This window comes from Pistacia vera, unplaced genomic scaffold (assembly GCF_008641045.1).
Source record: "Pistacia vera cultivar Batoury unplaced genomic scaffold, PisVer_v2 Contig122, whole genome shotgun sequence".
NCBI classification, from domain to species: domain Eukaryota; kingdom Viridiplantae; phylum Streptophyta; class Magnoliopsida; order Sapindales; family Anacardiaceae; genus Pistacia; species Pistacia vera.
The window spans coordinates 534164-556636 of NW_022195271.1; the positions used below are offsets into that span (position 1 = coordinate 534164).

The 22473-nt window shown below is 34.9% G+C and overlaps 1 protein-coding gene and 1 pseudogene across 1 annotated transcript; both read right to left on the reverse strand.

Moving 5' to 3' along the window:
* Positions 1-398: 398 nt before the first annotated feature.
* LOC116114814 (N-acetyl-D-glucosamine kinase-like) lies at positions 399-16021 on the reverse strand. Its single transcript, XM_031400965.1, is given in 10 exon segments — positions 399-737; positions 1339-1469; positions 2171-2340; positions 3327-3362; positions 4016-4108; positions 4764-4955; positions 5396-5543; positions 15828-15854; positions 15857-15922; positions 15925-16021. Coding segments are annotated over 10 exon segments (1020 nt in total). The 3' UTR covers positions 399-677.
* LOC116114422 lies at positions 12090-14877 on the reverse strand (annotated as a pseudogene).
* Positions 16022-22473: the final 6452 nt, after the last annotated feature.

Sequence of the window (22473 nt, forward strand, 5' to 3'; positions counted from 1 at the left end):
GTCAAGGTCCTTAAGGATGCTGGTTGCTTGCTGAATTAGCAACTTTTGGTTTTCCAGTCGGTATAAGGCATTATGAGAAATATAAAACGACCAACAATACACACCAAGTCCATTTTTCCCAAATTACCCCCAAGGATTTAGGATTTTTTTTTTTTTCCTTATGCATCTCAACCTATATAAAGTTGTAAACAGGCTAATTAAGTTATGGTAAATGCTATTCTTTACACTGTTAATACAAACCAAACCCAATCCAAATATAAAACTTTTAATTTTTTATCAGTTTATGATGCAGGAAGATTGATTTTTTAAATAAAAAATGTGCCTCTCACAACAGCAGCCGACAGGCTTAATGACCTTATGGTGAAAATAAGCTTAATCTAACAAACAGTGAAAACAGATGAAGCAAATAGCGCAAGCTTTCATAATATTCAGATGAGCATGGTTTACACTTGCATGTGCAAGTACTTACACAAGAAGCTAACACATATGTATGCAATTGAGAAAAAAAAAAAAAAAAAAAAATTTAAAAACATCAATCTACCAACACTAAATTAATATAAATACCTAACCATGTACGGAGAAAAATATACTTCAATCACTTTTATTTCACACTGCTTGTTTTCCTTCCAATTTGTCCTTGCTACTGTACAATTAAACTCTTCTTAATCAACATGAAGTCATCTTTCATTCATATATGTATTCCAAGCCAGCAATGCTGCCCCCACAGCAGGCTCAACCTGATGTCAGTACAAGAAAACAGGAGCACGAATTTGTATAGATCAACGATATGAAAGAAATCACATCCGCAACCAATCAGATAAAGGTAAACGATAAATCAATTCAATATTTAATTTCTAATTTGCACCATACTCTATATGTAAGATTATTGCTCTAGGCAAAATCTGTAACCCTTTCTTATGATTAGGCTTATGCACTCATGTATCTAAGTGGAACTACACATAATAAACTCTATAAGCCAATCCACTTGAACAGAAGTTACAGAACATACTCTTTATTCAAACAAGAGAAGTACGTCTTATATCAGGAGATGCAAGTCTTGATCAGAAATCTTTTTCCTTGTGCCTGTGTATCATCGCTTCCTCCTAACCATGAGCTATGTTGCTAAGATATCGTTTTTTTCATTTAGGTTCTTGATTGTGAAAATTTTCACTAAAATCTTTATACATAAAATTCAGTTCCAGCAGCTTAACAGCTTCTTAACTTTGGTTAATCAAGAGCTGATAATTTGTACAAAGCCCAATGTCTACAATTGTCACCTGCATTATATACTTAATGCAGCTCCCGGAAAGATTACATTGTAACAGACTAGATGCATACCTTTGGTCTAATTGAAACTGCTCCAGGAAACTCCTTAGAGATGTATTTTATGACTTCTTTTCCTATATCCCAGCTTTTGTTTGCTTCAAGAACACCACCAACCATGACAAGAGGAAAGGAATTTTTTCCTTCTGCAATGATTTATTCACAGACTTAGCCCAATGCAATGAAAGGATTTATGGTAGAGCTATCATAGATTAGATGACAGAATTATCCATTAATATTTCTTTTCTTTTTTCATAAGAAGTTACCTTTTATTATTTGCAAGAACATAAGAACTGACAGGGGTCACAAACAAAAAAATATTTCTCCTGATTAGCACAATGTTAATAGTGTCTATCGATAATTATAACCCCTATGGATTGGGATTAGTAGTAAAACCCCTAGGTTACAACTAAGAGGTCAAGGACTAAATCTCCTTCGGCCACCTACTTGGGATATTATATCTCACAAGTTTTCTGGCAAATAAGGTTGTAGGGTCTGGAAGTAGCCCCAGTTTACAGAAGGAAACAACTTCATACATTTAAAACACAATATTTCTTATCATTCAAGTTTCACCATGTTTTACATGCTTAATATTACCTAGGTTGTATACTATGTAATATCCAGGCTTAAAAGCAAAACCACAATGATCAAATTAACATAGCGTTAAAGTGTTGAAAATTTTCCCTCTGCTCCTCTTGAACATTGTATCAAACTCCTTCTTTGACATACAGCAGCAAATATCTTAAGGGAAAAGTCAAATCCTTTCATACAAAGCATAAATATAAAGCCCAAATTTATGAAAACACAAAACAAAAGGTGGCACATATTCTTTAAAATTTGAGTGTACCTTCGCCACACAAACCAAGTCTCTTAACAACAGCTTTCACACTTAAAGCCAACTCTTGTACCGAATCTAGCAGAATCTTATTCGCAACTTCATCGCCTGCCTCTGCACAAGATACCACAACCGGAACAAGTGCAGCAATGCGAGCCCAAGATGGATCAGCATAGGTCCACCTAAATACCAGTGCGAGAACAAGTTTGTGAAACAGAATAGATATTACAATATGTCGTGTGCAGTACAGATCCAATTTCAGAAGAAGATATATCTAAGTACTTTCTTTCAACACTACAAATTTTAAATAGATAGCTACAAACCACATCTGTTCCTCCTAAACAATTTTCAGATAAATTGTTACATTAGAAGAAAAGAGAGAGAGAGAGAGAGAAATTCAAAAGATATATATATAAAATAAAAATTCCATAAATTTTCTATTCACCCATTTGTTCCTCCTAAAATAAATTTCACACAAACACATAAAAAACAGGTTAACATTAAGAAAAATAAGAGTATGTATGCACCGGACATTTAACAACATTAGCATTTAGCCCAACTACAATAGACAACCAATAAACTTAAAATAAGTAATTCCTAAGTTTGAATCAGTACCTTTTACAAGAATAATGAGATAAAAATACAGAGGTAATTTAAGAAGAATCATGCAATATTATGGAATGTAAGAGAATGTGACAATATCCCAGATACATAACTTAAAGCAATGTAAAGAAATTAGGGCAAAGCCAAGAAAAGAAACAAAATAAGCATGGGGGTGGAGAACATATGAGGAATTTGGAGAAAGATTCTCCTCAATAAGGTGGGAAAGGTGTGGGACCATGCTGATTTCAGGATAGGAAGGAAAAAAACAAGGATTTTAAGTTGAGAGAAGTTGAGAGAAAAATAACTTTTACAAGTGAGCAAAATGAACCATAACATCTCCTAGACTCCTAGAATGAAATGGTTAGGATAGTTAGTGTTTGAGGTGACCTCTCCAACAGAAGACCATAAAGGTGCATCATGCCAGATCAAAATTGGTTTTCTCTCTCATAGATTGCTAACAGTTTCGTTGCTTATCCTTCAAGGGTTAAGAGCATTAGAGTAGATAGTGATAATGCATGTAGAATTTTTTCCTGCACGAAATGGATATTAATTCTAGAGCATATACCCGATTAATTCATCAGGAGAAGAAAGATGAAGTGTCCTTAAGATATGAGATGTAAGCGTTGTATGTGCGCCACGACCATCATAAGCCCTTATTACTGCAGTTAATGCCTGTGCAGCTATACCATATCCACTGCAAGTGAACCAAAGATCAGTTCATATAGGGCACATTATAAACAAATACACAAATGCATAGACACAGAGAAAAATGTAAGAAACATTCTCAAAAAGTATATCAACAAAAGTTTGCTTATGCATGGTCTTACCTTATGACCATCATTTACTTCAGAAATTATTCAAATTTCACTGTCCAAAAAATTTCATTTGAAATCCTAATAAAATTTCAATATCTAAATCTCTTTCCTGTACATCTAAATTTGTCCAAAATCAAATTGTCCACCCCTGTGTGACACTTAATTTTGGGACAAACAAAGAAGAAAACTACGACTCTTCTTTTAGGATTACGGAAAGCATAAATTTACAAATTTAGTATTTTTTTTTTTTTTTTTTTGAATTTCGGGAATATGGTTTGTTTTCTGAGAGTAACGTCTTCTCCAACCAATGACAAAGAAACTGTCCCTCATTATCCATTGAGGCCAGAACTGAAGTGCATAGATCAGAAGGTTTCATGCCTGAGAATAAAGTGATACTTTATAAACCCTGGCAAAGTGATCTCGTNAAAGATGAAGTGTCCTTAAGATATGAGATGTAAGCATTGTATGTGCGCCACGACCATCATAAGCCCTTATTACTGCAGTTAATGCCTGTGCAGCTATACCATATCCACTGCAAGTGAACCAAAGATCAGTTCATATAGGGCACATTATGAACAAATACACAAATGCATAGACACAGAGAAAAATGTAAGAAACATTCTCAAAAAGTATATCAACAAAAGTTTGCTTATGTACGGTCTTACCTTATGACCGTCATTTACTTCAGAAATTATTCAAATTTCACCGTCCAACAAATTTCATTTGAAATCCTAATAAAATTTCAATATCTAAATCTCTTTCCTGTACATCTAAATTTGTCCAAAATCAAATTGTCCACCCCTATGTGGCACTTAATTTTGGGACAAACAAAGAAGAAAACTACGACTCTTCTTTTAGGATTACGGAAAGCATAAATTTACAAATTTAGTATTTTTTTTTTTTTTTTTGAATGTCAGGAATATGGTTTGTTTTCTGAGAGTAATGTCTTCTCCAACCAATGACAAAGAAACTGTCCCTCATTATCCATTGAGGCCAAAACTGAAGTGCATAGATCAGAAGGTTTCATGCCTGAGAATAAAGTGATACTTTATAAACCCTGGCAAAGTGATCTCGTTTTGATCCACGTAGATCATCTGATGAGATGAATCCACAATTTTTCACTTGAAAAATTCATTTTGCATAACCAAAAGATAGCCTCAATACCTAGAACTGTTACAAGTATATACCTTCCCCAATCACCTAGAATAGGTCCCGCACCAGCAGCCCGGGCTTCTCTGCCATCTTCTGTAAACCCATAAGCAATTGTCCCTGTACCAGCAATTAGAACACATCCGTGAAGCTTTCCCATTGTTCCACTAGCTAAAGCTGCCACAGCGTCGTTATGGACATATAGTCTTACATTGCTGGGAAATATATCTCTGCACAAATCAATACGCTAAAACATTAGAAAATGGATTATTAAATAAAATATTCAGATGTAGAACAAGAAAAAAAAATATATTATCATGGCATTATAGACAGCTAAAACTAAATAATTGTTAAGCAGCAAAGGCCTGAAGTTGCCAGCACAAAAGGATAGGAAGAGAAGAACAACTACCTTACCAAGTCATTTTAATCCTTTAAAAAGTTGTTTGTTGACCTATTGTACAGTCTACCATGTAATCACAAGTTTGAGAAGGCATAGCATGCATTCAATCTTTCATTAAAAGTAAAGAAGCATACTCATCTGCTTTCCATATTCCAACCTTTTTGCAATATTTTCCATATCAATTCAACATTACAAATAACACTATCCTTAAAATACAAAATCCTAGTTAATCACAATATTGAAAAAGCAAAATATGCTTAGCGAGCAAACCTAAGCCAATTCAGTATTCTTTGCTGATCTGTGGGATGGTTAACACCAGACACTGCAAGACAAACAGCTCGAACTGCAGCTCGATTGGAACCTGACTTTGAAAGGGCGTCGGCCATTACTAGCTCCAATGTCTCCCGTGCAGCATCTTCTGTAAAATAAAAAAATCGAGGATCATTCGAATAAAATGACTAATGATACATGCTCTTCATATGTTTTATCCCTTGCATTGCCATACACATTAGAATGTTAAGTCTTTTCATAGTAGTTATGTATTAAATTACACAAAAATCGGTGCTACTTAAGTGAACCAAAAACATGAACAGAAACACCAGAAAGGAAAACTAAGATCTAACATTCAATTGTTTATATATTAAGAAAAACAACAAGAGCATTGCTCTACAATGCCCAAAAAGAGAAAAACTAGGACCATACTTCACAGACAAACTAACAATTCAATAGCAAGTGGTCAACAAAATAGCTGTCTTTCAAACACATGAAATACCAGTAAATAACACTTAACAAATTTTTGACAATTTGCCAACATATTGCAATAGTTTACTCCGTTCTAACAAACCATTATCAACCCATATAAAACGACCAACAAATACACACCAAGTCATTTTCCCAAATTACCCCCAAGGATTTAGGATTTTTTTTTTTTCCTTATGCATCTCAACCTATATAAGTTGTAAACAGGCTAATTAAGTATGGTAAATGCTATCTTTACACGTTAATACAAACCAAACCCATCCAATATAAAACTTTTAATTTTTTATCAGTTTATGATGCAGGAAGGTTTTTTAAATAAAAAATGTCGTCTCACAACAGCAGCCGACAGGCTTAATGACCTTATGGTGAAATAAGCTTAATCTAACAAACAGTGAAAAGATGAGCAAATGCGCAAGCTTTCATAATATCAGATGAGCATGGTTTACACTTGCATGTGCAAGTACTTACACAAGAGCTAACACATATGTATGCAATTGAAAAAAAAAAAAAAAAAAAAAATTTAAAAACATCAATCTACCAACACTAAATTAATATAAATACTAACCATGTAGGAGAAAAATATACTTCAATCACTTTTATTTCACACTGCTTGTTTTCCTTCCAATTTGTCCTTGCTCTGTACAATAAACTCTCTTATCACATGAAAGTCATCTTTCATTCATATATGTATTCCAGCCAGCATGCTGCCCCCACAGCAGGCTCACCTAGTGTCAGTACAAGAAAACAGGAGCACGAATTGTATATATCAAGATATAAAGAAATCACATCCGCAACCAATCAGATAAAGGTAAACGATAAATCAATTCAATATTTAATTTCTAATTTGCACCATACTCTATATGTAGATTTTGCTCTAGGCAAAACTGCGTAACCCTTTTATGATAGGCTTATGCACTCATGTATCTAAGTGGAACTACACATAATAACTCTATAAGCCAATCCACTTGAACAAGTTACAGAACAACTCTTTATTCAAACAAGGAATACGTCTTATATCAGAGATGCAAGTCTTGATCAGAAATCTTTTTCCTTGTGCCTGTGTATCATCGCTCCTCCTAACCATGAGCTATTGTGCTAAGATATCGCTTTTTTTCATTTAGGTTCTTGATTGTGAAAATTTTCACTAAAATCTTTATACATAAAATTCAGTTCCAGCAGCTTAACGCTTCTTAACTTTGGTTAATCAAGAGCTGATAATTCGTACAAAGCCAATGTCTACAATTGTCACCGCATTATATACTTAATGCCTGCCAGAGAGATTACATTGTAACAGACTAGATGCATACCTGGGTCTAATTGAAACTGCTCCAGGAAACTCCTTAGAGATGTATTTATGACTTCTTTTCCTATATCCCAGCTTTTGTTTGCTTCAAACACCACCAACCATGACAAGAGGAAGGAATTTTTTTCCTTCTGCAATGATTTATTCACAACTTAGCCCATTGCAATGAAGGATTTATGGTAGAGCTATCATAGATTAGATGACAGAATTATCCATTACATTTCTTTTCTTTTTTCATAAAAGTTACCTTTTATTATTTGCAAGATAGAACTGACAGGGGTAACAAACAAAAAATATTTCTCCTGATTAGCACAATGTTAAGTGTCTATCGTAATTATACCCCTATGATGATTAGTATAAAACCCCTAGGTTACAACTAAGAGTCAAGGACTAAATCTCCTTCGCCACCTACTTGGATATTATATCTCACAAGTTTTCTGGCAAATAAGGTTGTAGGGTCTGGAAGTCCCCAGTTACAGAAGGAAACAACTTCATACATTTAAAACACAATATTTCTTATCATTCAAGTTTCACCATGTTTTACATGCTTAATATTACCTAGGTTGTATACTATTAATATCCAGGCTTAAAGCAAACCCACATGATCAAATTAACATAGCGTTAAAGTGTTGAAAATTTTCCTCTGCTCCTCTTGAACATTGTATCACCTCCTTCTTTGACATACAGCAGCAAATATCTTAAGGGAAAAGTCAAATCCTTTCATACAAAGTATAAATATAAGCCCAAATTTATGAAAAACACAAACAAAAGGTGGCACATATTCTTTAAAATTTGAGTGTACCTTCGCCACCACAAACCAAGTCTCTTAACAACAGCTTTCACACTTAAAGCCAACTCTTGTACCGATCTAGCAGAATATTATTCGCAACTTCATCGCCTGCCTCTGCACAAGATACACACCCGGAACAAGTGCAGCAATGCGAGCCCAAGATGGATCAGCATAGGTCCACCTAAATACCAGTGCGAGAACAAGTTGTGAAACAGAATAGATATTACATATGTCGGTGGCAGATCAGATCCAATTTCAGAAGAAAATATACTAAGTACTTTCTTCACACTACAAATTTTAATAGATAGCTACAAACCACATCTGTTCCCCTAAACATTTTTCAGATAAATTGTTACATTAGAAGAAAAGAGAGAGAAGAGAAATTCAAAAGATATATATATAAATAAAAATCCAAAATTTCTATTCACCCATTTGTTCCTCCTAAAAAAATTTCACACAAACACATAAAAAACAGGTGAACATTAAGAAAATAAGAGTATGTATGCACCGGACTTAACAACATTAGCATTTAGCCCAACTACAATAGACAACCATAAACTTAAAAGTAATCTAAGTTTGAATCAGTACCTTTTACAAGAATAATGAGATAAAAGTACAGAGGTAATTTAAGAAGAATCTGCAATATTATGGAATGTAAGAGAATGTGACAATATCCCAGTACATAACTTAAAGCAATGTAAAGAAATTAGGCAAAGCCAAGAAAAGAAACAAAATAGCATGGGGGTGGAGAACAATGAGGAGTTTGAGAAAGATTCTCCTCAATAAGGTGGGAAAGGTGTGGGACCATGCTGTTTCAGGATAGGAAGGAAAAAACAGATTTTAAGTTGAGAGAAAAATAACTTTTACAAGTGAGCAAAATGAACCATCAATCTCCATACTCCTAGAATGAAATGGTTGATAGTTAAGTGTTTTTGAGGTGACCTCTCCAACGAAGACCATAAAGGTACATCATGCCAGATCAAAATTGGTTTTCTCTCTCATAGATTGCTAACGTTTCGTGCTATCCTTCAAGGGATAAGACTTAAGTAGATAGTGATAATGCATATAGAATTTTTTCCTGCACGAAATAGATATTAATTCTAGAGCATATACCCGATTAATTCATCCGGAGAAGTTCTTTTCTTTTATCTTCTTTTAAACCCAACAAAGATAATCATTTTTCAGGGAATCATTTTGAACCAAAATTATCTGCCTGGGCAAGTTGTGTTGGACTTGGACCCATAAGAATAATAATAATAAGCATATCTAACCATATAAATAGATGCCACTCAAAGATAGTGGTACAGACAATTCTCTAGTTTACAGAGATATCTCTTCTCTTGCCTGACATCCTTTTTCTTTGATGTTGGAAGGTAGAAAGAGATTGATGGTCCACTCTTTTCAAGCTTGTGGCCAAAGCCATTTTGTGTCCACAAGTTGGAGCCAATATGTGTTGTCTGGTCATCTTCAAATCCTGCAATGCCACAAACTTTATGTCCCACTTGATTTCAAGTCAACACAACCAACTGGGCAGACTTGATAGTTTGCTTTCTGAAATGGGCTTTGGCCAATTATTGGAATATCTTGTTCCCACTCAATGGTTAATCTTCTGTTGATTACAAATGTTGTATTGAGATTTTCCTCAGCTCTAGTTACACAATAATACATTATATTTTTTTGCCTTTGTAGTTTCATTTAAAGTACGAATATGTCCTCGGGTTTTCAGAGACAAAAAAATAAAAAAAAATAAAGGATAAATTATTAATTATTGAGTTAACCCGGCCAGCAATGCACAATAGAATATTTAGAGCATCTCCAAATGACTCTTTATATGACCTAAACTCTTTATTATAAAGAATTTATCCATAAAAACAAAAGTCCAATATGCTCTTTATCTTTAAAATATAAATTAGAGAGCGAGTTTAACTCTCCACATTTAAGGAATCAAATTTCACTATTTATCCTAATTTTAATTAAAAAAAATTACAAGTACTTATGTATTTTATTTATTAATTCTCTCTCCTATTAAGTCTCTTTCTTAAAAATAAAGAGCACCTTCATTAAATTTAAAGAGTCTATTGAATTTGAATAAAAATTATATATTTTATATTTAAAATTAATAAAAATACTATTTATTTATATAAAATATGCTCTTCAAAATAAAGAACACCATTAAAGATGCTAAGGTCAAGGTCCTTAAGGATGCTGGTTGCTTGCTGAATTAGCAACTTTTGGTTTTCCAGTCGGTATAAGGCATTATGAGAAATATAAAACGACCAACAAATACACACCAAGTCCATTTTTCCCAAATTACCCCAAGGATTTAGGATTTTTTTTTTTTTCCTTATGCATCTCAACCTATATAAAGTGTAAACAGGCTAATAAGTTATGGTAAATGTATTCTTACACTGTTAATACAAACCAAACCCAATCCAAATATAAAACTTTTAATTTTTTATCAGTTATGATGCAGGAAGATTGATTTTTTAAATAAAAAATGTGCCTCTCAAACAGCAGCCGACAGGCTTAATGACCTTATGGTGAAATAAGCTTAATCTAACAAACAGTGAAAAAGATGGAAGCAATAGCGCAAGCTTTCATAATATTCAGATGAGCATGGTTTACACTTGCATGGCAAGTACTTACACAAGAAGCTAACACATATGTATGCAATGAGAAAAAAAAAAAAAAAAAAAAATTAAAACACATCATCTCCAACCTAAATTAATATAAATACCTACCATGTACGGAGAAAAATACTTCAATCACTTTTATTCACACTGCTTGTTTTCTTCCAATTTGTCCTTGCTACGTACAATTAAACTCTTCTTAATCAACATGAGTCAGTCTTCATTCAATATGTATCCAAGCCAGCAATGCTGCCCCACAGCAGGCTCAAACCTGATGTCAGTACAAGAAAACCGGAGCACGAATTGTATATATCAAAATATGAAAGAAATCACATCCGCAACCAATCAGATAAAGGTGAAACGATAAATCATTCATATTTAATTTCAATTGCACCATACTCTATATGTAAGATTATGCTCTAGGCAAATCTGTAACCCTTTTATGATTAGGCTTTGCACTCATGTATCTAAGTGGAACTACACATAATAAACTCTATAAGCCAATCCACTTGAACAGAAGTTACAGAACAGACTCTTATATCAACAAGAGAAGTAACGTCTGTATATCAGGAGATGCAGTCTTGATCAGAAATCTTTTTCCTTGTGCCTGTGTATCATCGCTTCCTCCTAACCGAGCTATGTTGCTAAGATATCCTTTTTTTCATTTAGGTTCTGATTGTGAAAATTTCACTAAAATCTTATACATAAAATTCAGTTCCAGCCGCTAACAGCTTCTTAACTTGGTTAACAAGAGCTGATAATTCGTACAACCAATGTCTACAATGTCACCTGCATTATATACTTAAGCAGCTGCCAGGAGATTACATGTAACCGACTAGATGCATACCTTTGGTCTAATGAAAAGCTCCAGGAAACTCCTTAGAGATGTATTTTATGACTCTTTTCCTATCCCAGCTTTTGTTTGCTTCAAGAACACCCCAACCATGACAAGAGGAAAGGAATTTTTTCCTTCTGCATGATGATTTATTCACAGACTTAGCCCAATGCAATGAAAGGATTTTATGGTAGAGCTATCATAGATTAGATGACAGAATTATCCATTACCATTTCTTTTCTTTTTTCATAAGAAGTACCTTTGATATGGCAAGAACATAAGAACTGACAGGGGTACAACAAAAAAAATATTTCTCCTGATTAGCACAATGTTAATAGTTCTATCGATAATTATAACCCCTATGGATTGGGATTAGTAGTAAAACCCCTAGGTACAACTAAGAGGTCAAGGACTAAATCTCCTTCAGCCACTACTTGGGATATGATATCTCACAAGTTTTCTGGCAAATTAAGGTTGTAGGGTCTGGAAGTAGCCCAGTTTACAGAAGGAAACAACTTCATACATTTAAAACACACATATTTCTTATCATTCAAGTTTCACCACTGGTTACATGCTTAATATTACCTGGTTGTTAACTAATGTTATCAGCTTAAAAGCAAAACCACAATGATCAAATTAACATAGCGTTAAAGTGTTGAAAATTTTCCTCGCTCCTCTTTGAACATTGTATCAAAACTCCTTCTTTGACATACAGCAGCAAATATCTTAAGGGAAAAGTCAAATCTTTCATACAAAGTATAAATATAAGACGCCAAATTTATGAAAACACAAAAACAAAAGGTGGCACATATTCTTTAAAATTGAGTGTACCTCGCCACACAAACCAAGTCTCTTAACAACAGCTTTCACACTTAAAGCAACTCTTGTACCGAATCTAGCAGAATATGTATTTGCAACTTCATCAGCCTGCCTCTGCACAAGATACAACAACCGGAACAAGTGCAGCAATGCGAGCCCAAGATGGATCAGCATAGGTCCACCTAAATACCAGTGCGAGAACAAGTTTGTGAAACAGAATAGATATACAATATGTCGTGGCAGTACAGATCCAATTCATAAGAAGAAGTTCTCTAAAGACTTTCTCAACACTACAAATTTAAATAGATAGCTACAACACATCTGTCTCCTAAACAATTTTGCAGATAAATTGTTACATTAGAAGAAAAGGAGAGAGAGAGAGAAATTCAAAAAGATATATTATAAAATAAAAATTCCATAAATTTTCTATTCACCCATTTGTTCCTCCTAAAATAAATTTCACACAACACATAAAAAAACAGGTATACATTAAGAAAAAATAAGAGTATGTATGCACCGGACATTTAACAACATTGCAAGATTAGCCCAACTACAATAGACAACCAAAAACTTAAAATAAGTAATTCCTAAGTTTAATCAGTACCTTTACAAGAATAATGAGATAAAAATACAGAGGTATTAAGAAGAATCATGCAATATTATGGAATGTAAGAGAATGGGACCATATCCCAGATAATACATTAAAGCAATGTAAAGAATTAGGGCAAAGCCAAGAAAGAAAACAAAATAAGCATGGGGGTGGAGAACATATGAGGAATTTGGAGAAAGATTCTCCTCAATAAGGTGGGAAAGGTGTGGGACCATGCTGATTTCAGGATAGGAAGGAAAAAAACAAGGATTTTAAGTTGAGAGAAAAATAACTTTACAAGTGAGCAAAATGAACCATAACATCTCCAGACTCCTAGAATGAAATGGTAGGATAGTTAAGTGTTTTGAGGTGACCTCTCCAACAGAAGACCATAAAGGTACATCATGCCAGATCAAAATTGGTTTCTCTCTCATAGATTGCTAACAGTTTCGCTGTACCTTCAAGGGATAAGAGCATTAGAGTAGATAGTGATATGCAATAGAATTTTTTCCGCACGAAATAGATATTAATTCTAGAGCATATACCCGATTAATTCATCAGCGGGAAGAAAGTGAAGTGTCCTTAAGATATGAGATGAGCATTGATGTGCGCCACGACCATCATAAGCCCTATTACGCAGTTAATGCCGGTGCAGCTATACCATATCCACTGCAAGTGAACAAAGATCAGTTATATAGGGCACATTCTATGAACAAATACACAAATGCATAGACACAGAGAAAAATGTAAAAACATTCTCAAAAAGTATATCAACAAAAAGTTTGCTTATGTACGGTTTACTTATGACCGTCATTTACTTCAGAAATATTCAAAATTCACCGTCCAACAAATTTCATTTGAAATCCTAATAAAATTTCAATATCTAAATCTCTTCCTGTACATCTAAATTTGTCCAAAATCAAATTGTCCACCCTATGGCACTAATTTTGGGACAAACAAGAAGAAAAACTACGATCTTCTTTTAGGATTACGGAAAGCATAAATTTACAATTAGTATTTTTTTTTTTTTTTTTTTTGATGTCAGAATATGGTTTGTTTTCTAGAGTAAGTCTTCTCCAACCAATGACAAAGAAACTGTCCCTCATTATCAATTGAGGCCAAAAACTGAAGTGCATAGATCAGAAGGTTTCATGCCTGAGAATAAAAGTGATACTTTATAAACCTGGCAAAGTATCTCGTTTTGTGCACGTAGATCATCGATGAGATGAATCCACAATTTTCACTTTGAAAATTCATTTTGCATAACCAAAAGATAGCTCATACCTAGAACTGTTACAAGGATATACCTCCAATCACCTAGAATAGGTCCGCACCAGCAGCCCGGGCTTCTTGCCATCTTCTGTAAACCATAAGCAATTGTCCTGTACCAGCAATTAGAACACATCCGTGAAGCTTCCCATTGTCCACTAGCTAAAGCTGCCACAGCGTCGTTATGGACATATAGTCTACATTGCTGGGAAATTATCTCTGGCACAAATCAACACGCTAAAAACATTAGAAAATGGATTATTAAATAAAATATTCAGATGTAGAACAAGAAAAAAAAAATAATTATCTGGCATTATAGACAGCTAAACTAAATAATGTTAAGCAGCAAAGGCCTGAAGTTGGCCAGCACAAAAGGATAGGAAGAGAAGAACAACTACCTTACAAGTCATTTAATCCTTTAAAAAGTTGTTGTGACCTATGTACAGTCTACCATGTAATCACAATTTGAGAAGGCATAGATGCCTTCAATCTTTCATTAAAAGTAAAGAAGCATACTCATTGCTTTCATATTCCAACTTTTGCAATATTTCCATATCAATCAACATTACAAATAACACTATCCTTAAATACAAAATCAGTTAATCACAATATTGAAAAAGCAAAATATGGCTTAGGCGAGCAAACCTAAGCCAATTCAGTATTCTTTGACTGATCGTGGGATGGTTAACACCAGACACTGCAAGCAAACAGCTCGAACTGCAGCTCGATTGGAACCGACTTGAAAGGGCGTCGGCCATTACTAGCTCCAAGTCTCCCGTGCAGCATCTTCTGTAAAATAAAAAAATCGAGGATCATTCGAATAAAATGACTAATGAACATGCTCTTCATATGTTTATCCCTTGCATTGCCAACACATTAGAATGTTAAGTCTTTTCATAGTAGTTATGTATAAATTACACAAAAATCGGTGCGTGAACCAAAACATGAACAGAAACACCAGAAAGGAAAACTAAGATCTAACATTCAATTGTTGTATATTAAGAAAAACAACTAGAGCATTGCTCTACAATGCCCAAAAGAGAAAAAGTAGGACCTTATTCACAGACAAACTAACAATTCAATAGCGGTGGTCAACAAAATAGCTGTCTTTCAAACACATGAATACCAGTAAATACACTAACAAATTTTTGACAATTTGCCAACAATTGCAATAGTTTACTCCGTTCTAACAAACCATTATCAACCCTAAAACTCACAGCAAATTTCAAAAAGTCTTCCCACCCACATTGACCATAACATAGCCAACATATATCAAATCAAGATTCTCCAAATCAATTGTCGCCACAAATGTAGCCATGAGTTTTACTCGAAGCAAGACCCTCTTTGAAGACATCAATAGAAGCTTTATAAGTTAGGATGATTTCAGATGTATAAAAATACAGAAGCATAAGTTTATATCTTTTTTTAGCTATTATGTTTAAAAAAAAAAAAAAAAAAAAAAAAAAAAAAAAAACCTAAGAAGTCTACAAACATTACAAAATGTAATTTTGTAGCAGTCATACAAACAAATTCAAATATTAAGAAATCAACGCAATTAGCAGAATCCCCAATCGCAAAAAACTAAAAATCTTTTCGAAAACTAATTAACAACAGAATAAAGAAATTAACTGTCAACAAAATTCCAGACACAATTCCTATTGGAAATCAAATCCAATGCCATGAGTAAAACATAAAAAAGAAGTAGTACCGCCGACGCTGTGTGTGATGGAGCAGCAGCGACGGCACGAGCAAGAAGCGGAAGAGGGTCAGGGAGAGGGTCAGACAAGGATATTAAGGGCATAAAATGCAGACAGTGAGGTGGTTCCCATCCAACCCCAAAATAACTTCTCTTCCACCCTCCCACCTCGAAATCCCAGAGTTTCTCCATTCGTATCTCTTCATAACTACGCTCAATTCTACTCAAACCAACAAACAACAAGAAGGAGGAGAGGGTGAAGAGATTTAAAGCGAAGGGAGGAGAGAGTGAGTGTGAATCCATTCTGAATTTGTTATTCAATATCAAACACATGGGTATTATTATAATATTAGAGTTAGGATTCGGACGGCTAATTCAGCCAAACGCTTAAGTGTGACGTTATGTGAATAGGAGACTAATGACGATCATCAAGAAAATGGAGTTCTGCTGTTTTTGTTTTTAAATTATTTTTGTCTTTCTTTGACTGTGGAGTTGGATTGGAGCAGGAGGTGCAAATATCCTCTACAACCATGTATGGATAAAGTATAGGCTTTGTTTATAATGTATGATGTATGTAAGATAGATTTTGTCATTAGCTTTTTTCTATTATACATCCTAGTAATATACGAAATTTTTTTCATTAAAAAAAAAAAAAAAAGCTCTGTAAAAATAGTAAATATAGTAATTATGTTTTATGGAAGTCACATTTAGGTTAGAGGTAAAGATTTAATAGTATCTAACAAAACTAAAGATTGGTTGGCTTATTAGATTCGATTAACCTGTTTATTGCATGCTAACTAAGTTCATATTGTAAATTAAATTAATATGAAGCTTGGGATGATTCAGTTTGACAAATACTTATAATTAATCCAATAATAACAAAGTGAGGGTTATTATAAATATTAAATACCCGACACAAAATTGAAAGTTAATTGGCAGTAGATAAACTTGTGAAATTGGTTGCGGCTAGAAACGAATCTTATATGATTTTTTTTTTTTTTTTATTGACCAACGGGTTTGAACCACATTTGCGCACCTCAACTAAACCTTGAAGTTGTTAGTCAGGTAAATCCCTCAATAAACCATCCTATAAAAACAAGATTGAACTCAGGACATTTGGAGTAATATATCAAGAGTCTTAATCGACTATTGGACCACCAGGTGGTGGTTTTATATGAATTTTTATTACTCGATCGTTGGTCGAATGTTTTCTACCTTTCTTTCAATTTACGATGACAATTTTATTTAATTACTTTAATAAATTCAAAGGAATGAGATAAATCTATAATTAGTGATAATTAATAAATCAAAGGAATGAGATTCTTAGCTATCTCAAATCTCAAATCTCAAAGAAATTCAAAAAATCACACACTTCACTCTTAAGTGGGATATACGAGTCGAGTCAAACACTACAAAACTTGAAACTGGTTGGGAAAATTTAGCAAACTTGAGCTCGAGCGTGGTCCACGAGCTGGAAACTAGGCTTGAAGTCAGCTCGAGATGCTGAGCTTGATTCGGCTGTTTAACGTGTTAGTCCAAAAACAACCACCAACAATACTAAAAAAAAAAAAAAAAAAAAAAATTCAATCAAAGCAACCCACTAGTTCTTCCAAACCTTAATGATAATGTAAAAAACAACAAAAACCGAGCAACCATAAGAACAAAATCTCACAGTCTCATTTCGCAAAGAAAAGGCGGCTTGGAGAGGGGGAGCGAGACAGGATTTGTCATGCCATAGAAGAGGTAGAAGAACTAAAGAAAAAAGGAAGAGAAAGGAAAGGAAAGAAAGAAGAAGGAAAGAAAAAGGAAAAGGAAAGAGAAAAGAAAGGAGAAGAAGTGTGATAAGAGCTTGAAAATCATATTACTTAGTGGTTTGTGGGGATATTTGTGAGAATTGGTTAATTTGGAAAAAATGCTTGACATTTTCATAATTGTTTTATGAGATCACAGGCGTGTTTGAGTGTTTTTCAAGTTTGTTTAGATAATCATGCAAAATCTTACAAGTATTGCATGATAAGTGTATAAATCTATAATAGGATATTAAGATTGTAATCAATACATGTTAGGAACAAAATCTGTAAAATATGAAGTTAGAATATTTATTTCCTAGATAGTCTTTATTTTCCTATATATATTGATGATTATTTGTCAATACAATAAGAAAAATATATATCAGTTCTTGTGTTGTAACATGGTATCAAAGCAATATAGGTTGTTCTTTTCAATTCGTTTTTTTTTTCTTTTATGCCCAAGGTGAGTATTATTTGTGAGTCACCTTGGAGAGTGGCCGTTTTTCCACGCTGCATAGGAAGAAGCCTCTTCTGCTTTTGACCATTCCCTGAACTTTGATCACCCTTCCTGACTTCCGTCTTGTTATTTCGACAATTCTGCGTGATTAGTTCCTCAGTAGCTTAGCTGGTCAAAACAATTTTCTTGGGTTTCTGTTGGTATAGAGTTCGTTCTTTGAAGAGTTTTTGTTGGCTATTTTGTCTTCTTACCATGACTGATAAGTCTATAATTGATATGGTTCCTGTATGTCAAAAATTTGGAACATAAGCTTAATGGGTCTGATAACTATTTTGATTGGAGTAAGACAATTCGTCTATTGCGAAGCATTGATAAAGATGATCATCTCACCAAGATTCGTCTGAAGACGATTCAAAGCAAACATGGTTGAGAGGATGCCTAGTGTTCTGCATACGGAACTCCATCAACAGTGAGGTACTTGGTTAATTAATCATGTGGAATATGTGAAGGAATGATGGACTATCTAGATTTTTGTATTCTGGGAAAGGGAATGTTTTCGTATTTTTTATGTATGCAAAGCTTTATCGAGCTGAGAAACAAGATAGGTCTTTCAGGCCTATTTTATGGATTTTAAAAGGATATATGAGAACTTAACATCTTTACCAGGGAGTATGATGTGAAACTTCAAACAAGCTCAACGAGAGAAAAGCGATATGAGTTTCCTAGCTGGACCTCTGAGTTTGAATCTACTAAATCTCAGGTTCTTGCTAGTTCTGAGATCACCTCCTCCGAGACATATTTACTAGGGTTTCCATACAGAAAGCACTCCATTGTTCAATCGAGTAGTGTCTTGTAAGTCAGAATCATGACAACGGGCATTTCATATAACAAGAGCAATAATAGAGGAGAGGGGTCGAATTATCGTGAGAATCAGAGTCAGGAGTCAGGAGGGATTGTGTGCTACTATTGTCATGAAACCCGGTCATACAAAGCGCACGTGCAGAAAGTTGTAAATAAGGCCAAGAACCTCAGTTAGTCATGTTGCCGCTACTGATACTTCTGAGAAAAAGGTTATGATTTCAGTTGATGAGTTTGTCAAGTTTTCTCAGTATCAAGAATCATTGAAGTCCTCATCTACTTCCATCAATGCTCTCGCCGAGTCAGGTAAACCAAATACATGTCTTATTTCCTCATCCTCCAATGGGTCATTGATTCTGTGCCACAGATCATATGACAAGTAATCGTAGTATCTTTTATCATATCAGCACTAATTCCTCGTCTAATGGTACTTTAGCTGATGGGTCAACTTCTTGTTTCTCGGGTCGGGTCTGTTAACCTACTCCGTTATTTCCCTATCCTCTGTATTGAGTCTACACACAGTTCGCTTTAATTTAATTTTGTGAGTAAATTCACTCGTATCTTAATGTTGCATCTTATTTTCCCTGATATACTTTCAGATCTTACGACGAGGCAGATTATTGGTAAAGGACGAGAATAGTGAGAGGCTTACTCCTTGACACATAGGTGCCTAGAACTATGGCATGTTCCAGTATTTCGACGCTTTTGAGGGTATTGTCGGTTAGGGACATCCTTCTTTCCATTGTTAAAGAAACTATGTCCTCATGTTTAATAAAATATCTTCGTAGATTGTGAGTCATGTCAAATTTGCCAAACATCACCGTCTTTCTTCAAGTCCAAGAGTCAATAAAAAGGCTTAGTGTCCTTTTGAATTAGTTCATCAGATGTTTGGGGCCATGTTCATTATGTCTAAACCTGGATTAAAATTTTGTTTACTTTGTTGATGACAACTCTCGTGTAACTTGGCTTTATTTAATGAAAAATCGTTTCTGAGTTGTTTTCTCATTTTTGTGCCTTTGTGCTGAGGTAAAAATCAATTAATACTTCTGTCAGACATTAGAAGTGATAATGCTAAAGAATATTTTTCGAGTTCTTTTCCGTTTATATGAGCCAGCATGGCAGTCTTCATCAATCCTCTTGTGTTGACACACCGTCCCAAAATGGAGTAGCCGAGAGAAAAATAGACACCTTCTTGAAAATGCCGCAAGCCTATTATTTCAAATGCAAGTTCCTAAACAGTTTGGGCCGATGCAGTTTCCACGGCTGTTTTCTAATTAACCGCATGCCTTCCTCTATTCTGAATGGTTCTACTCCTTCAGTGTTATTTACCGTCTAAGCCTTGTTTCCTATGGCCCCCAAAGATATTGGTAGTACTTGGTTTGGTCGTGATGTGACCCCAAGTAACCAAGTTAGATCCCAAATCTCTTAAATGTGATTTTTCTAGGGTACTCTCGCTTCAGAGAGGGATTCGTGTTATTGTCCTAGTCTTAATAGAATCTGGTGGTCACCTGATGTACTTTCTTAGAAAACACCCCCTTTTTTCCTACTTCGTCTACCATACACATCAGAGGAGCGATGGACTACTAATTATACTGCCACAATCCCTACCAGCTATCCTACACCTGAGGCTCCCACCTACTGTTCTTCCTCCGGCACCACCACATGTCCGTCCACTTACTCTATTTGCATTGTTATTCTCGTCGATAGGAACTTCTATACTAGTCCTTGTCGTTAGTAGACCAATCTCCAGTGACCAATACATGTGTTCTTCATCAAGAAGACACTCAGATTCCTGTCCTACCCAAGACTCTTCGTCGTTGGATCCAACCTTGAGTGATCTTGATCTTCTTATGCTCTTCGGAAAGGTAAACATCAGGTGACTTAACCTATTCCTTCATTGTGTTCTTATGATCACCTACATCTTCTTTTTGTTCTTTTGTGGCATCACTAGACTATGTGTCCCTTCCTTTAAACTAGTCATGAAGCCTATTACATCCTGTTGGCGTGATGCTATGATGAAGAGATGAATGCTTTAGATGTTATGGTACTTGGAACTTGGTTGACTACCTACTGGAAAGAAAACCTATTGGATGCAAATGGGTGTTTGCTGTTAAAGTAAATCCTGATGGGTCAGTGGTAGGCTTAAAGCGTCGTCTTGTAGCTAAAAGGCATGCTAACTTATAGAGAGATATTCTGACACTTTTTCCCCTGTGGCTCAATTGACTTCGTTGCTTATTTATTCATGGCGGCTACTCATTCTTAGCCATTACATCAGTTGGACATCAAAAATGTCTTTTACATGGGACTTCAGGAAGAAGTCTATATGGAGCACCACTGCATTTGTTGCTCACGTGTAGTATGGGTAAGTTGTCATCTTCGCAAATCATTGTATGGTTTGAATGCGCATCCACGTGCTGGCTGGAAGTTCAGTGAGGTCGTTGCAAAGTTCGGAATGACAAAGAGCAAGTCTGATCACTCAGTCTTTACAAACTAATCGACAGTTGGCACATTCATTCTCTCCTTGTTGTATCCATGCTTACCACCCTGACATTATCACTACACTAGGCAGTGACACACAGGGATTCATTACTTAAGTCATTTCTTCACACTTATTTCATAGACAAAAGATTTAAGATATGTGAGTATTTCTAGGTGTTGAGGTAACAAGGACAAGAAAAGGCATCTTCACTCTCTCTCAAATGAAATAGGTACTTGACTTATTCTGAGACAAGAAATTGAGTGTCTAAGTCATGCAGTACGTTCAAATGTTTCCTAATTCGCAAATTACCCAAGATGGTGAACTATGTGAAGATCTGAAGGTATAGAAGCTGGTGGAAAGTTGAACTATCTACAGTCTACGTCCTGATATTGAGTTAATCTGTCAGTATAGTAAGTCAATTCATGTCTTCGCAGACTGTGAACAATTGGCAGCGTTTTCCTTTAGATAGAACAGATTTTGTGCTTACTGAAAGGAGATCCAGGCCGTGGGGGTATTTGTACGAAATCATGGACATAATAATATTGAGTGCTTCTCTGATGCATATTGGGCGGGTTCCAAGATAGATAGGAGATCCACTACGCGCTACTGTGTTTTTACTAGTGGAAATTTGGTCTCATGGAAAAGTAAGAAGCAAACTGTTGTGTCCAGATCTAGTGCAGAATCATAATATAGGGCTATGGCCCAGTCTGTGTGTGAAGTAATATGGATATATTAGTTTTTGACTGAAGTTGGTCTTATGGCCTCTTTGCCAGCAAAATTGTGGTGTGATAACCAAGCCGCTCTTCATCTTGCTTCTAATCCCATATTTCATGAATGAACTAAGCACATTGAAATTGACTGCCATTTCATTCATGAGAAAATACAGCAAGGTTTAATTTCTACAGGATATGTGAAGACTGGACAGCAACTAGGAGATGTTTTCACTACAGCTTTGAATGAGGTTCAGATTGATTATATTTGTAATAAGCTAGGCATGATTAACATCTATGCTCCATCTTGAGGGGGAGTGTTGTAGATAATCATGCAAAATCTTACAAGATATTGCATGATTAA